The sequence below is a fragment of the Coturnix japonica genome, chromosome Z, assembly GCF_001577835.2.
Source record: "Coturnix japonica isolate 7356 chromosome Z, Coturnix japonica 2.1, whole genome shotgun sequence".
Lineage (NCBI taxonomy): Eukaryota > Metazoa > Chordata > Aves > Galliformes > Phasianidae > Coturnix > Coturnix japonica.
Genome location: NC_029547.1, coordinates 55,865,475 through 55,883,070, shown reverse-complemented (window position 1 = coordinate 55,883,070; position 17,596 = coordinate 55,865,475). Strand labels below are relative to the sequence as shown.

The following is a 17,596-nucleotide window of genomic DNA, read 5'->3' as shown; positions in this document are numbered from 1 at the left end:
GCAGGCAATTCTTTCACAAGTGTGTAGGACAATGCACAGGTTGCCCAGACGAGGTTGTGTGATGCCCCTTCTCTGGAGCGTTCAAGGCCTGGCTGGGATGGGGCTTTGAGCAACCTGGGGTCATGGGGAGGTGTCCCTGCCTATAGCAGGAGGGTGAACTAGTGTCACAAGTCCCCATCCAACCCAAACCATTCTGTGATTCTGTGATCTCCCTGTCCACTGGGCCCAGGAGCTGTGCATGGAATCATCATAGAATATTCAGCGTTGGAAGGGACTTTTAAAGGTCACCTATTCCAGGTTCCCTGCAATGAACAGGGAAATGCACAGCATCATCAGGTTGCCCAGGGTCTGGTCCAGGGTCTGGTGACGTGATAGGGCCCCCCTGCTCTGTGATAGGCTGTTAGTGTTAGCAGTGAATATATACGGAGAGGTAAGATGCAATGAAGAAGACAGAAGCCATTTTTGAAGCGCTTTGCTCTGAGACTGATGGTGTTGTATTTGGCCCTGGGCGAGTGTGAAGCAGTATTCACCGAGACGAGCTCACAATACTAGTAATCACTGCAACAAGTGGTGCCCCGTGTGAGGAGGGGATCGAGCTCTGACGGTGGGTGTGCCCGTGACGGTAGTGCCTGCGACGAGGCGGCAGGTCGTTTGCGGAGGAGCGTGCAGCAGCGACATCTGCGGAAGGCGGCAGATCGCTGACGTTAGCTATGGAACAGATCAACGTAATGTTTAATATCCCTCCAAGAAGGAGAAAGACGGGGAGCTGGCCTCCCCATTGCATGCTTTAGATTCAAAACGGTGGGATTTTACCACAGGTTTGCTCAGCCGGCATGCAAAGTACAGTCAAAAGGCTGCAGAATTAATGACCTGGGGACTAATACTCGGCGCACTTAAAGCCACCAAAGAAGGGAAACGTGCGGAGCAGATTCGGGCATTGCTTGGGGCAGCTCCCGATCCAGGCGGGTCTCCGCGGTCCGGGGCGAGTTCTTTTCGCAGGTTGGGAGACGCGCACAAGATGGCGCCGAAGAGAAACAACCACAAGATGGCGGAATTCCCTCAGCAACAGCGCCTTGCGTCATCAACCAATTACAGACGGGGGAAGAGAGAGAGCAGCCTTCGCCTTATCCTCGCCAGCCGCTATATCCTTCGAACGATTTGGCGCAAGAGGCGGGGTTTGGGGAAGCTCCAACCAGGTTCTGGTGGTTTTCAGATGTTTCTGCATTTCCTATGGTTGTAGGGGAAAGAGGCCCTGAGACTGATGGTGGTGTGTTTGGCCCTGGGCGAGTGTGAAGCAGTATTCACCGAGACGAGCTCACAATACTAGTAATCACTGCAACACAGCCATGGGAGAAGCAAGCCATGGAACGTGGCTCACCACGCCCAGCTGCTGTGATGTCACAAAGCCTTCGTGGTCACACAGCCACTGGTGCTGCTGATGCTGCTCAGTTGCTTCGCAGACGCTGGTGCTGCTGGTGACTTGGTTGAGCTCAGGTCAGAGTGACGGCTTGAGAGCGACTTAATTCTCAGGAAGGTGCAATGCTGAGCCCGAGGTTTTTCCTACTCCTCGTCTTCTGCTTGCCCTTCCTGTTTACGGGCTGCCTTGCCCATTCCGGACGCCCGTCCTGGGCCACGGGTATGTGGGATGTGGATCCCCAGGACATGGAGAAGCCGGACACTGGCAAGGCAAGCCGGAACCACTTCCTGGACCAGCTTTGGTCTTCGTTTGAGCACCTGGATCCACTGGGATACATGGAAGTGCTCTACAAGAACAAAACAGAGCTGGGCCTTTTTGTCGTGGTGATTTACCTGTGGAGAACAGCCAGGAGGTGCCGCGGAGAGGTGAGTAATGGAGGTCAGGCAAGCCAGACAGTGCCTGAGTTTCTCAGGAAGAGGCACAGCCCAGAGGTAGAGATCTCAGGCCCCCAAGGTCCCTGCCCTTTTCATCACGTCCCCTGCTCTGTCACTTCCAGGAGAAGAGCCAGACACTCTCAGCTGCCCCAGGGACACACTGCCAGAACTGCTCCTGCAAACGCTGCAGGCTGCTCTGCCAGCTGAAGGCAAACCCTGCCCTGATGGAGATATACCTCGAACATCTGAGACACCTGTAGGAGGATCCTCCCAGGATGAAAGAGATGGCAGAATCGTGAGAAGATGGGGAAGAGAACATAGACTTTTCTCTGCATACCAGCACAAGCACAGCTCCTGAGTAGAACAGAGAAGCTGTAAACGGAAGGTGATCCTGCCAGAGACACCATCACTGTGCTTATGGAGGGCACTTCTACAGGACAGGGAAGGAGCAGGAGCCTACCCAACTCCGGAGAAAACAAGGCCGGAATGAAACAGACCCTTAAGACCCCTCAATATTATTGTATACTTCTAGAATAAATAAATTGGATTTTATTACACCAAAAGCATGCATTTGCTTTCTGTCATTCTCTTGTAGCATGAGAGAGGGTGATTCTAGAGTAATGGCTTGTTTCCACCTCATTTTCTGGTAAAGAGTTCTTTTCTGAACATTAGATACAAACAAGATTAGTTTGGTATCAATTATCCAAAAATAAACATTTATGGCAGAGGAAAAAAAAAAAAAAAGATGTACTTATCTCTTGGATTTTATGGAAGCAAGCGATATGGAAAATATATAAAAAAACAAAGTAGAATGGAGAACACAAGTTTTTGCTGTTATTTGTGCAGGAATTTAATAGAGGTTAGAATGTGACTGGGCTGAAGCAGAAAAGAAAGGCCTATAAAAATGCCAGTCAACCCTCCCTAGCATAATTTTTGAGATTCTTTAACATTTTTATTAATTTTTCCTCATAAAGAGAACTACTGAATAAGTACCATTTTCCCATAACATATTTAGCATCACTGACAGAGAAAAGATGGGCAAAGAATGATAGCATTTAATACCAAATGTAAAATCTAGATTTTTTTAGGGCAGATGAGGTTGCCCAGGTCTCCATCCCACTTGTCTTTGGACACCTCCAGGGATGGAGCTTCTCTGAGTAGTCTATACCAATGCCTCACCACCTTCTGCATGAAAAGTTCCCCAGACATTTAATCCAAATCTCCCCTCTTTTAGTTTAAAGGCATTCCCACTCGTCCTCTCATTTTCTGCCGAAATAAAAAGTCAGTCTCCCTCTCATTTGTAAGTTCCCTTCAAGTACTGGAAGGCCATACTGAGATCTGTTTTCTCCAGAATGAACAAGCCCAGCTCCCTCAGCCTTTCTTTGTATGTAGGAGAGGTCCTCCAGCCTTCTGATTATCTTTGTGGCCTCCTATGTATCCACTTCAGCAGCTCCATATCTTTCTTTTGCTGGGGACCAGACCTGGATGCAGTACTTCAGACAAGTGCAAAGCAGAGGGGGACAATCATCTCCCTTGCCCTGCTGGCCATGCTGCCCAGTTTTCAGAATTACTGATACAAACCTTGTACTTGTTAATTGCAGTAAAGGAATGAGGAAGAACAACTACTAAATATCAATGATTGTCAATCAGTGCTGTAGCATGGGCAGGAAGAAGTCAGATTTCAGCCAAAGCTTAAAGAATAAAATATGTTTAGCAAGTAAGTAGAAATACTACTGCTGGCCTAACATCTTATTTGGAATGCAATCCTGGCTGGGCACACTCTAGACATTTGAATACAACAAACAAGTACTCAGATGAACAGCTAAAATTAGTGGGCAATTGGAGGTTATACACTTAGGGAAGGATCTGAAAAAGTTTATTCACTCTGAGCTGTGAGGAGACGCAACAGTCTCATTGATGTATTAAAGTGAATATCAAAGACTAATCATTTGCAAGCAAAAAACTATATTAGGAGAAGCAGGACTATTCAGTAGCTCTAAGAAAGCATGCAGAAATTGGAAGAATATTTTTTATTCCAGAATAGGATCTAAAACTGCCTTGTAGTAATAAGATTTGAAACCTAGCTTGTTTAAAAATGGTAGTTTATGGGACTTATGATATTAAAAAAAAAAAAAAAAGTAGGAGACATTTTATCTCACTGCCTGAGGAGATCCCTTTCTGTTCTGTGTACTTAAGACTACAGAACATTTTTCTGCACCTCTTGTCATCTCAAAGCATTCCAACACATGCAGTCCAGGAAGAGTTTAGATCAGGATCTCTTGGATTTCACCTACTGAACATTACACTCCTTAATGTAATATCAAATACCCTTTGTTTGAATCTGTAACACATGTGTTCCACAGATTTCCCTGATTTGCAGCTTATGTCCAGGTGTGGATCAGTGCGCATGTTAATGCAACACTGAGCAGTGTGGAGTCTCAAGATTCCACAATGCAGAGAGGATTGAAAAAAAGTTTAGGAGTAAATTAACAAGTTCTAAACAGTTTAATTCCTTTTGGTCTGTGTATTTCAGAGCACAAATAGCAAAGCTTGATTTTAGTGCAGCTTTCTTTGAAGGTAAACACTCTTGAGGCTCAGAAGAATTGAGCTTTCATGGAGAGGAAAAATGGCCCATCCTGAAACTTTTTGCATCTGTGAACTATTTAATGCTTACAGCCTGTGTGGTACACACCCAGAAGGACTAGCAATAAGAAACACGTATGACTTGAAAGTTAAACTCAAATAAACTGCTGAGCAAGCAAGTTTGAAAGAAATAGATTGAGGGAAACTATTTAGTTTAATTTTTTCCAACAATTTACTCTTCTTAAATGGTAAGTAAATTTCAGAGATAAACAAACAAACAAACAAACAAACCCAAACCTGCATTGTGCATGGAAAAACAAACAGTACATTTATTAGACATAGGTGGCAGATTTGAAATTCACCCCAGGGAACATTCGTAATCTCACAGTGGTGATATCTCTTCCTTTTGATGCACACATTATTTGACCTTCGTGATGTAAGCTTCCTTAAGAGTAAAAACAGCAATCTCTTATTCTTGATTTGACCTTGAGCCTGCTATAGTAAGTGTGGAGTACCTTTGTCTTCTGTCACTTTCCAGGGAAGTTCTAAACGTTCAGGTTTTCTATGTATCTGCTCTAACTTGGTAATTCATATTTATGTAGAAGCTCAAATAAAACAATTTGCCAGCTGTTGTGAGAAAGGAATAAAACTCGGGGGTGGGGAAGTTGTGCTATGTTTCTTAATTCTGCAATATTAATTTCACCCTCAGTGAACATACAGATGAAGGCAGGAAAAATCCTGCTAGTTCTGCATGTCCTTACTGCATAAATCTCTGCGCTTTTCTTACACTGGATGACCCTCAGTGACTGAAGCTGAGACTGAGAAAACAGCTGCATTGTACTGCAGACTCAAATCCTGCTACAGCTATAAGCTGCAGGATTCAAGCATGAACTAAGCAGGATTACGCAGAAGGGAAAGTATAATACTTGGTGTGAATTAAAGGTATGAAGAAAGACACATTTACTTCTGGGTAAGCTACTTTTCTTTTTCCTGATGTTTAAATTTCCCGGTTATGATCACAGATGTGCTAAACCTTTTAAAATAATAAACAGCAAAAATGTTCTATGAAGTATTATACATGACAGTCTTCTTAACATCAAACATATCCCACAATAAATTAAAGATATCTCAGCCCATTTGGAGATATTACTTTAGGGTGCATGTTTTGTTTCCTTATCTTAAAGCAGGCTGTCCTTAACTCACTAGTTTTTGCAAGGTTGTCACTAAGTTCTATAAAACAGTGTAACTTTCTTTTGTTGTTTTGCTTTGTTTTACTTTCCTTACAAGTAACACTAAACCAGAAAAGAAAGGGTCTGGTCAACAGTAGCAGTATTTTAAAAACATGCAGCAAAATAAAAATAAAAGATCACTAAGCATATAATTCTGTATCCCCAAGATACAGGCATTTTCTAATGTATTTCCTTACCTTGGATGTGAATAATCCTCTCATGCTCCAGGCTTGAGTTATCAGGATGAGGTTCTGCCCAGCAGACAGAAATCAGCACCAGAAAGAGTAGACTTGTCATCTTCACAGTCACAAGAATCTTCTTCACTGTAAGGACATCACATAACAGACTCATCAATTTCTGGAACCCTTTATAGAATTGCTCTGCACAACTTTTTACAGCAATGATCTTTAAAAGGAATCTGGAACATATTTTTCCCACTGAGATGAAGGTGTGACAATAGGTAGAAATTCTTAAGGCATGAGGGGTGGATCTTTTTACCGTGGACTTTCATTAAATGAAACTTGCAATAGAAAAAGCTATGCAAAAATACAGCATGAAAGAATAAAAGCATTCACACACAGCCATAAAATTCCTTGCAAGACCCTACGTAAGCCACAGCAGTGTTTCAAAAAACATTCTAGTGCACTTTTGCATTTCCAGACCCACTCCAGATCTGGTCAACAAATGCAGTTAAAACAACTAAAGCCAGCACTGAGTCTATATTTGTGGTATGATGCAATCCGCTGGTGATAGAATTTTAAGGCAAAAATCGTCTTCTCATAGGTTCTGGCACTTCAGACCAGGCTGCAAGTTAACTTAGCAGAAAGGGTGGCAAGTTTGCTTAAGCCAAGCAATAAAGATGGCAGATTATTTCTGCGCCTGATTAGAAAGGTCTGTTTTATTCTGAATCCACTTGCCATGTTTAAAAATGCCTAAAAACACAACAAAACTACACACAAAGTAGGCTACAGTTGTATATGCTACCACTGCAGCTGCCCTGATTGATTTTTCATTCATTTCTACCTAGAATGCTGACGCACTAACTCAGTGTGCCAGGTAGGGTCTCTGCAGTCAGCAGAGCTGAGCGCTGCAGGGAAATTCCCTGCCAGACTCTGAGTAGTAATTAGGCAAATGAAGACCTGAAATAGAAAAGGAGGCATAAAATACAAGAAGTTTTATATAGAGGGCTCAGGCTTATCGTTGTTTTATAGCTATAATTTTAATGACCCTGATTTCTTGAAATAAAAGATAGTTATTTCCCAACTTTGCTTTTCAAGACTAGGATTTTATTTTTTTTTTCACTTTTCAACTAGAGACATCATTATTCATAGGGTTTTCTCTCTAGTGCAGGGAGAAGTCTAATCTTTTTTCCTGTGTCTTTCCCAGAGCTAGAAGCACATCAGAGCTGCAGGGTGCTCTTGGTCAGAACCTGGGTCACTGGCTGAGCTTTACAAGCAACCCCTGTCTCTAAGCAGACTCAGGCACCTATACACCTCAAATCTGGATCCAAATAACAGAACTATCAACAAAAATACAGAAATGCTATTGTCTTCTTTTATAACAGCACATGCATGTTACTTGCCTGCCCTTCCATTCCTTCAAGCGAGTTCAGGTGGGAGCTCAAAGCCTGTTCAGCATCCCTCACTGCAGAGTGCCTAAAGGTAGGACAAGTGACAGCTGCATGCTGCTTTCCAGGTGGTCCACGCTCTGTGACTCCACGGTCTGTGGCCACTCCCTCTTTCCTGGAAAGCCTGGCAGCCTGATGACCTCCATTTCAGAGAGCAAGGGCAGATGTGGCTCCCCCTAGAGCACATCAGCCTGAGCCTGTGCAGACTAGGAGGGGTCACATGCGGAAAGCAGAGTGAAAATGCACTGCTTTTCCCTCACGTCCCAGATCAGGCATATTTACTCTGAGAGGGAAAAATACTGTCTGTCTGGAGTATTTTTATCTACTTATTTTTGGCTGCTAGCAAACAACAGACAATTCTTTCTCATTGGCTGGTTGAGATTTTTGTTGATTTAGAAAGTCTTGATAACAATGAGGCTTTGATTTTAAAGAGCCCATGCAAAGTCCGTGGGGGTGTTCCCACCACAGGCTGCACCCTGGAGATGCAAAAGCTCCAAGACTCCACAGGGGCTCCACAGACTTGCTTCTGTGTGAGCAACCACATGTCATTAGAGCTTTCCACAAACCTCCTGACACAAACCTTTTCTGTCAGCGGTGAGTCAAGATAGCTGCATTAGCCAGATGACTAGGAGCACTGCTCCTCTTGGGGACAGCACTGCACCCCACACATGGCCCCCTCCTTTGTCAGCATCACATTAATGCTGTGGAAATAAGCACCCATCCTCTTAGCAACTATTTCTGTGGGGCGATGGCCCCATTGCACTGAATCTGCCATGCACAGATATGTTTCAGAGGTATTTAATTTCCTTCAGATAGAGGCAAACTTTATTCAGTGCTCAACAATTCTGTAACCATGTCACACAAGCAGGATGAGCAGCACGGTGATGCTGGACTCATAAAGTTCATTTTTCTTCAACTTTATAGATACAGATCACAGAATCATAGAATCATAGAATAGGTTGGGTTTCAAAAGACCTTAAAGATCATAAAGTCCAACCACGACCAAACCATCCTACTCTAACTGTAACAATTCTCCACTAAATCATGTCTCTGAGCACCACATCCAAACAGTTTTTAAACACATCCAGGGATGGTGACTCAACCACCTCCTTGGAGAGCCTATTCCAGTACTTAACAACCCTTTCCATAAAGAAGCTTTTCCTGATATCCAACCTAAACCTCCCCTAGAGCAACTTGAGGCCATTTCCTCTCATCCTGTCAGCTGTCACCAGTGAGAAGGGACCAACCCCGCTCTTGCTGTCATCACCATTCAGGTATTTGAAGAGAGCAATAAGGTTTCCTCTCAGCCTCCTTTTCTGCGAACTAAACAGCCCCAGTTCCTTCAGTCTCTCCTCATAGGGCATATTCTTCAAGCCCTTCACAAGCCTTGTTGCCCTTCTTTGGACCTGCTCCAGCTCTGGATATGTTACAAGATCAACTTTTGGCACATTTTTTGGAGGGTTATACCCCAAATGTTAGTGCCTTATCTGTTTGAATAGACAAAGTTTACAGTGTCTGTTCCTCTGCTTCTCACTAACATTCAAGTCAGAAATGTCAGCCTGAAGTGTTAATTCAATGTGCAGAAGCACATACAAAGCCAGTATGCATGCAATTTCTTTGACTTTGGTCAAGCTTACCTGCACTGCTCAGGTATGTCTCTCTTGAAATGATGGAACAGAGTCATACAATCACAGAATAGTCAAGTTAAAAGGAACCTTAAACCCTACCCAGTTCCATCCCACCTCCATTGGCTAGTTGCTACCCATCAAGTCAGGCTGCCTAGGGCCCCATCCTTGAGCATCTTGGGATATACACAGCTTCACTGGGCAGTTTGTGCCAGGGCCTCACCGCCCCTCTCAGTAAAGAATTTATTCCTTCTATCTAGTCTAAATCCCCATTTTATTCTGTTGTTTTTCAGTTTAAAACCATCCTCCCTTGACCTGTCATCATCAAATCATGTTAAAAGTTGGTCTCCATCCTATGTCTGAATTGTCTCAGAGTACAAAAAAAAACAACAGCAAGACCTTCAAGACTGCATAACGCGTGAGCAGACACTCAGCTCATCCTTTGGAAAATATATCCATTTTTCTGTACTTGATGATCACTAGTGAGCATACTTTTAGCAGGACATGATTCTCCATAGTGTTGAATTCTCCATTAAGCATGGGCAGCCCCTTCTATGCCACCTACAATGGGTGCCTGTAGCCAGGAACATCCTACCTTGTGCCACTGTCCCAGTGTGGTGGCAGCTGTGGCGTGGAGCCAGTGCAATACAAAGCCACATCACCAGGCAAGCCATATGGCCCCTAGATTGGGTATGCTATCCATAAATTCACTGAAAAAATTCACAGCCTCATCTATAGACAAAATAATAGCAGTCAGATTCAATTTCTGCAGCAGCCTAAGAAGACCTCTGGGGGAAATGATAGGTGTGGATGATGTTTTTGCATTGAAATTAATAAAATCTTGGCTGGTAGTCAGTGAGTTATCAGTAAAAACTGGTAATGATTAGTCATACTCAAGAAGTTTCCGGTGGTTTCTATTACTGCATCTCGCAGAATTTGCCGTCTCCCTAGACAGGGATACAAAGAGACTGCAGGTAGTTTATAAGGGAGGGTCTGAAGGTTCAGGTAAGTAGTCAGCTTTAATGTTCTCCAAACCTGTTCCTTCTTAGATACAATTTGAAACTCTGACATTAACCATCATTTTGTTAAACCATAATTCATCAACTGCTGGAAAATCTAAAATCTGATGAAGCACCAATTTATATTTTAATGTAATACTCTGCAAATCAACAGAATGCCTTCAGCATCTAACTGAAGAACAGCAATAGATGCAAATTATGTCACATATCAATTTCAGTTTTTAATAAAAATACTTGTTTACCACTGCAACTGTGTTCAAGTTAGAGAACATTGGAGCATCCACTGTGTGAGGCTAAAGGTTTGCTTCACTCACTATACCACAAGAAGGGTGATGCAGCAACATATTCTGCCAGCTGCTCACATATGTAGCTTCATGCTGCAAGGAAGGTTTAGGAGGAGAGGAACTTAATAGGAGTTACCTTGTACAAGGAGGAAATGGGGCACTAGTGCGCAAGCATAGAGAGAAAACCAAACTGGTAGGGCAGAATAGCGAAAAATGGGCCTTCTTCATTAAAGGCTCTGTCCTTTTATACATTTTCCTGTACTTAATACAGTGAAACCCAACAAGGTAATGTGCAAGTAATCAATGACACCTAAACAGCTAATAGAATTAATAAAATCCATCTAAATAATTTAGTGTTGAAATAAATAGACCCAAATCTGTTCACATCTGTGCACAAACCTGTGCAAAATACAAGGCAATATGGGTCACCTCTGTGGAGGTGGCAATTGTTGCTAACCACTATAAAAGCAGCTTTTAATGAAACAAAATGTATGCATTTTCAAGGAAAGGATGTCAGCTTCATGAATGTAAAACCTCTTATTCCTAAGAACAAGAATGAAGATGAAGAGCAGTTTAGACAGTACTCATGCACTCTCCTCTATAGCTTTTCCTAAAAACAGGAAGATTGGTATCTCAATCTAGCTGATGAGGAACAGACTACTGGTTTAAGATGACCAGCTCAAGGACCCTGAAGTTCATGTCTTCCATACACATATCACCCCCTACATTTAGGCAACTGAGTTAAGGCATAAGAATGAGATCCAGCTCCATACTGTGGACACATAAATCAGTATGTCTATATAAAACATTTTAGTCAGGAGTCCAAGCAACTATTCTGGTCAGTTTATATCTAGTTGATGTAGTCAGTGGAAGGCAGATAGGCATTCTGTTGACTTAGGATGCTTTAGGCCTACTTGCTTCTGACTTTCAGTTTCCTATAACTGCAGCACAGCCTCCCTGGAGAAGTGGGAAGTGTGGACATGAATCCTGCAATCTGAAGTAAAAGGCATACTATGTGTGTCCTTTTTGACTGAGGAGTCTAATAAGAGCCTGTTTAGGTACAGATGCCACGGTAACAAGGTACAGATGCATATTCATTCAACCTAAGATGCAGCTCCCAGGAATAAAGGTGCCCAAAGTGCAGTGTTGTCTCAGAGGCTCCGTACAAGAGGGACATGAGTTCAATTTCTTTTGCTCTAGAGTTTTCCACCTGGTACAGTAAAAAACACTTTAGAAAGTGTCTCCCTGTTGACTACACAACCAGAAGTGGGTATTTAAATAAGGCAATGGCAGCATCAGCCTTTCTCTTGAAGTGCCCCTAGCATCTGATAAGTATTCAAAATCTTGATAGGTCTTCCATTCTAAGAGGCTGGTAAAGTACTTGGTCTCAGTTACAGATTTGAGACCTCAGCCAGAAAAGTCAAATTAAAATCTATTTCTTTCCTCGGTATGGCCCTACTCTATTTTGTCTCAATTCCAGTTTTCATTATTTTACTGAGAAGAAAGTTTCTCCTTGGACAAAAAGCCCCTCAGGCTGATGGAATGAAGACAAGATGGATTCAGTAGACTGCTCTCCAAGTTAAGCTGCTCACACAAATGAAATTTCATTGATGCAGTGGCAAAAGGAAGCAACAATTAATGGCACGAGAAAGATAACAATTATATTGTCTATTATCATGAATTAGAGCAAGATTTCCTTGACCTCCACCTTCATTAGTTAAAGCAATTTGGAAAAATATGAGACTGTATAAATAGGGGCCACCTAAAGTGCCAGACGGTCAATGTCTGGATAACAAGTTGCCATGGTGCTATCCTAACCATAGGCAGAGTATTTCAGTGAAAAAAAGCAGCATGACCATTCAAAGACATCTGGAATCCCCTAGAGTCTATTAATTCCCTGGGAAGAATGCTGATAAATTGCTTGCAAGGAGAAAGAGAATATCTTTGCAGTCTTTGAAGTGTCTCTCATGTATTAGAAATGAAACGTGTTCCAGAAACACAGGATAACAATGGTAACAGTACTTTGGACATGATTCCCAGTATAGCCAAGGTCGTGCAGTCTGACCTTAAGAACAGAAAATTTGATACTCTAGCCTTAATGCAAGAATGGATGAAGCAAATGTGCCACAACATCTATCATTTATGGAATTCAGGTCATTTGCTACAAGTAGGCTTCTTTACTATTTTTTTGTAATGGAGTATACAAAAATGTCTTGAGTGCAGGATTCTGGATGTTTTCACTTGAAATAAGGGTGATGGCATGTTTTTTTGATAACACAGTGCAACACTATAGAAAAGGAACTCTGCTTTGTAAAGTGGATTCACTTGTTTGCAATCTCCACATGCCACTGGTTTTCAAAGAATGTATGCAATCGAGCTAATGCAGCTGGCTCTCCATCTAGATTGAATCACAGAATCATAGAATCATTAAGGTTGGAAAAGACCTCTAAGTTCATCTAGTCCATCCACCTACCTACCTCCAATACTGCCCATGAAACCATGCCCCTAACTACTACATCTACCCTTTTCTTTAACGCTTCCAGGGACAGTGACTCCACTTCCCTAAGCAACCTGTTCCAAAGCCTCACCACTTTTTCCAAGAAGTTGTTCTTCCTGATATCCTGAACATTGTGAACCTGAATTATTCGTGAATAATTTGAACCTTCCCTGGTACAACTTAAGGCCATTCTCTCTAGTCCTATCATTCTTCACTGGGAGAAGAGGCCACCCCCCACATTGTCACAGCCTCCTTGCAGGGAGTTGTCACGAGTGGCAAGGTCTCCCCTGAGCATCTTCTCCACACCAAACAATCCCAGTTTCCTCAGTCACTCCTCTTAAAACTTGCAGTCCAGGTTCACTGCCCTTCTCTGGTCACACTCCAGGGCCTCCATGTCTTTCTTGTAGTGAGGGACCCAAAGCTGAACTCATCATTTTCCTGCATCTCTAGTTTCATCATATTCATGTATCCAGTTCTGCCAGTACTTTTTAGGGTGCTTGGATTTATGACTGAGGTTTCTAGTGCTCCCTTCCTCTAGAGGATTAATGAATACAAGATGTCTATCTCCTTTCAATCACTGAAGAAAATCTCATAAGTGAAATATCAATAAACAGGTCCCTACAAATCATTTTTTAAAAATCTGTTTATAACAATTACTGCTAATATGATAATTATAATAATAATATGATTAATTTTTGTTTTTGAAAATTTTAGCTACCTTTCAATATCTAAGCTTGCCGTGGTAGATTTAAACTGCATGTTTTGGGCCATTCTACAGAGTCTGTCAGAACACAGGGTTTTTTACATTTTTTTGACACAGAAAGCTTTTTGTTTGTTTGTTTGCATGCGTGTGTGTGTGAGAGAGAAAAGGCATTCAAGTAAATGGGTATTGTGGAGTTTAACTAATTATCATTAAATTAGGACATTTGAATAGGGGAGCTTTGGGACTTCAGTTTCCATTGGTCATGTTCACAGTATTATACATCAGAGCAGGAGTACTGATTGTTGCCTAACCACTAAGATCTGCCAGATGCAGGAGTCAGGATAACATAAAGTAAGTTATTTAAGGTACTAGATTAATTTCCTTGTTTTCTGTGGTGGATGCTTGCTCATCCATCTGACAGCTCATGCCACATCTCCCCTGAGACTGCTTTTGTGCTCTAAGCCTTCTCAAAACTGCTGGTATTTAAAAGCAGACCGAGGAGATTTATTGGCAATACCCAAGTTTTCTTGGCAATGGCAATACCCAACTCTTCTCCACCAAGTACAGGTGTAAACTACATAGAAAAACTGCTTTTACATATTAAAACAAAACAAACCTCAACTCTCATAAGAAATTTCCTTTCTTCCAAATATACCAAAAAGGAAGGAAACGAAGAGAAGCTTAGAAAAAGCACACATCATCCTACTTGTAGAATTGGTGTCTTGGAGACAGAAGCTTCCTAGACTCACTTACACTTCTTTACAAATCACTCAAGATAAATTATCTGATCACATCTTAAAATTTAAGATTAAACATTCTGCTTGGGAAATATGAAAGCTACTGGAATGGTAAAGCCAGGAATCAGACCGTGATAATGATAATACCTTGAGATATGCAAGTAGGTGAGATTCCATCTGTTTTACCTGCAGGAGGTACATCTCTATTCTGACCATCCCGTAATTAATTTGATGAAGTTCTCATTCTTTTTTCCCCAGCTAATCTGACTGTCCCAGCCACATTAAAATTAAAAACATTAGTGGTGCTTTCAGATCCTTGAAGAATCCTGCTATATTAGAGAACAGATGCAGTGCCAGACTTGATGAGCACAGGCCCAGTGCCAGCCTGCTGTATGGAATTACCAGCAGCTCGCCATTTCTGGCAAGGATCCTGATGCAGTGCATAAAGTGGCCTCTTCTCCATCTGACTGTGAGTACTTGGTCCTGTCCCCCCTCTTTCCTGTGGTCCAAAAATCATGCTGTCTGCACTTCGAGTCTTTCAAAATGACTTTAACAAGTCATTCACTTTTCTAGAGAAATAGCAAGAGTGATACAGTACACTGCATGCTTTTTTCATTGCTGTTATGTGTTGATAGAAAAAGTATCCACCAAATCACTGCTTCTAAGACAATTTAATTTTGCAACAGAAAAAAAAAATCAACAAAAAACATCAAACATCTGCTTCTCACTGCAAGGATTATCATGTTTCCTTTGGATATTCAGTCACAAAGGCATAGAAGTGGGTGCAGCCATATCAAACACATATGGGGATCAGTTGTAAAAGCATGATTGTTTCAACATTTATTTAATTGAATTAATCAGCAACCAATGGCAAAACATTCTATCTGCAGAGATCAGTAAATCTATGGAGGATGAAGGTCTAGAGGCTAGGGCAAAAGTTCAAGCCCTGGGGAGCAGGAGTTCATCTTTGCTCCCTCCAGCCCTTTGGAAAGGCACTGAGAGGCATGGAGGTGGTGGGGGAGCTGGCTATCCTTTGTCTGTACCCACTCTGTCACTCTGTGACAGCACTGTGCTGCACAGAGGGCACTGTGTAAGACAGTCTAGTGACATTCAGAGGGACCCTCACACCTTACTGCACTGATATATCTAGAGGAGAAAAGGACTTCTTCATAACCACTTCCAGACACTGTACACTTTCACATTATTAAACATCAAATGATAGCTAAGCACAGATATACAAACACACAAACATGCAGAGGTCTACCTCTACCATGCTTCCCGCTGCTTTCTTAAGTACTTTTTACAATACAGGGTCTTAAGAATATTGAGAAATGCTGGAAAAGATAGAATCAAATATTTAGTTAACTTCCTAAGAAGTTAAATTCAGTGGAAAACAAGCAGTGAACATTTCCAAGCTCGTGGATGTTTGTGGGACAATATCTAAATAAAGGCAACATATTTTAACCTCACTGCTAAACAGTGTTGCTTCATTATTACACAAACACACACTTTTTATATTTCTGCTTACAAAGTGATCAGCAATAGTGGGAATGTCAGGTGTCAGAAAGATGCCAAAAATTATTGAATATTCCATGCTCCAGACTGTCTATCTAGGACTTACAGATGCTGCCAAATAATGGATGCAGATCCGTGCTTGAAACTAAGCTTATGGCAGAAAAAAATTAGAAATGTTTACTGGAGTGGGGAATGAAAGGACAAATCATTCGATAAATCTAGAAATTTTGCTGCAAGGCATCACCAGGACTGAAGCTGTTTACATGGTGCATTTCACTTAGTGAACTGGCATAAGTGGATACCCAGCACTGTAATTCATGAGTGACACTATTCTAGGTGGTCTTTCCAAGGGCCATGATTGACACTGTCGTTTTTGGCAACAGAATGCAGAGTGAGCTGGAACAAGCACTTTGTATCAACATCTCCCTGGCAATTTCCTCCTTAATTCCAAGCCACTGGCGATGCCTTAATACAGGGCACAGTGAGATGAGGGTTTGCTGGAGTGAGCAAAGGAAAGGGAAACCATTCTTTATGGAGGAGGCTAAAAGAGCTTGTCCTTGTTGGCCTGGCAAAACACAGCTGAGCAAAGAGCTAATTGCTGCCTATAAATATATCACAGGGTAAATGCCGGAGAAGAAAAAGAACATTATTTCAGCTATAATTTAGGTACAGAACATGCGGGGCCATAAATAAGCTCAAACTGGAAAATAAATAATTTTATGCTATATAAAATTTTCATGGTCTTCCTAAAGACCTTCCTATCTCACGAGTGAGGTAAAAAATGCAGCTAGCCTTAAGGTGGAATTGGTGTGCTCTATGAGGACTCTACTTAGAGGGCAGTAAGGCCCTGGCACAGCTGCCCACAGAGCTGTGTGTGCCCCACCCCTGGAGATACTCAGGGCCAGGTTGGTGGGGCCCTGGGCAGCCTGAGCTGGAGGGGAGCAACCAGCCCAAGGCAGGGGGTGGGAGATGAGTAAGCTTTAAGGTCCCTTCCAACCAAAGACATTCTGTGATTCTGACTTCCTGGGATGAAGAGGAACTCTGACCAAAGAGGAATGTGTTATGGTACAGGGTGATTGATCCCTTTGTACTTCTAGCCCCAAGTTTTTGGAAAGGCCTCAACTATAGCATAATAATCCTATAACAGGCAGAAAAGTTTTTCTGTCTATGGCAGGCCCAAACTCTTCTGACTGCATTACTAAAGACACGGTCTGCTATACTCAAGCAGAGCTTTCTAACACTTTACACTCAATATGAGCATGCTCTCAGTACAAAAAGCCTTTCCCATCCTTTTCTTTCTTATGAAAGACTTCTCAAAACAGTTTTTAATGGTCAGACCTGGTATGTCACTCCAGTAACTTCTTAAGTAGACTCTGTGCTTTATCTGTCAGTGCTGTTAGCCTTGATATAGAACATTTAATATCTGTAAATGAACTGAGGACACACATGGCTGGCTTAATGGCCTGACTTTTGCAGTGCTCAGTCACATGGCAGGCTTGGCTGTGTCCACTGTGAGGTTTATTCAAAAAATGGTATAGAGGGCAATGCAGCCTTTCCAGAATGATTCTTTACAATGCTTTTGAGATTTTCATTGATGTAAATATAAAGGAAAATAACAGCTCCATTTCCACTCTGTGCCACTCAGAAGAATGGCACAGGATATTACACTGAGGAAGCAAACACAATATTTCAAAACATACTGTGAATCAAAACACAGTGGGAAAGAAAAAGATACAAACCAACAACCAACAACCATGAACTCTTGAGCTCCTCCAAACAGTCTTGGTTTAATATTCCGATGAGGAACTAAGTTGTAACCATCTGACTAAATATCAGAAAATGTCAGTATAAGTCTTGTTGCAGTGTGACAGACAGCAGCGGAGGGGCAGTCCAACAAAGCAGAGTCTGACATATTAGTGCACATGG

At 42.1% G+C, this 17,596-nt stretch overlaps 1 protein-coding gene across 4 annotated transcripts in view; it reads right to left on the bottom strand.

Moving 5' to 3' along the window:
* HAPLN1 (hyaluronan and proteoglycan link protein 1) overlaps positions 1-17,596 on the bottom strand; it is a 68,429-nt gene that overhangs the window by 30,360 nt on the left and 20,473 nt on the right. For 2 of the 4 annotated variants that reach the window (XM_032441296.1, XM_032441294.1), the window contains exon 2: positions 5,861-5,986. In XM_032441296.1, coding sequence (XP_032297187.1) covers positions 5,861-5,960 — 100 coding nt within the window. In that variant the 5' untranslated portion in view covers positions 5,961-5,986. Of the gene's footprint in view, positions 1-5,860; positions 5,987-6,242; positions 6,346-7,245; positions 7,539-17,596 lie in introns of those variants that run through there. The other 2 variants (XM_032441293.1, XM_032441295.1) reach the window with 2 other exon arrangements.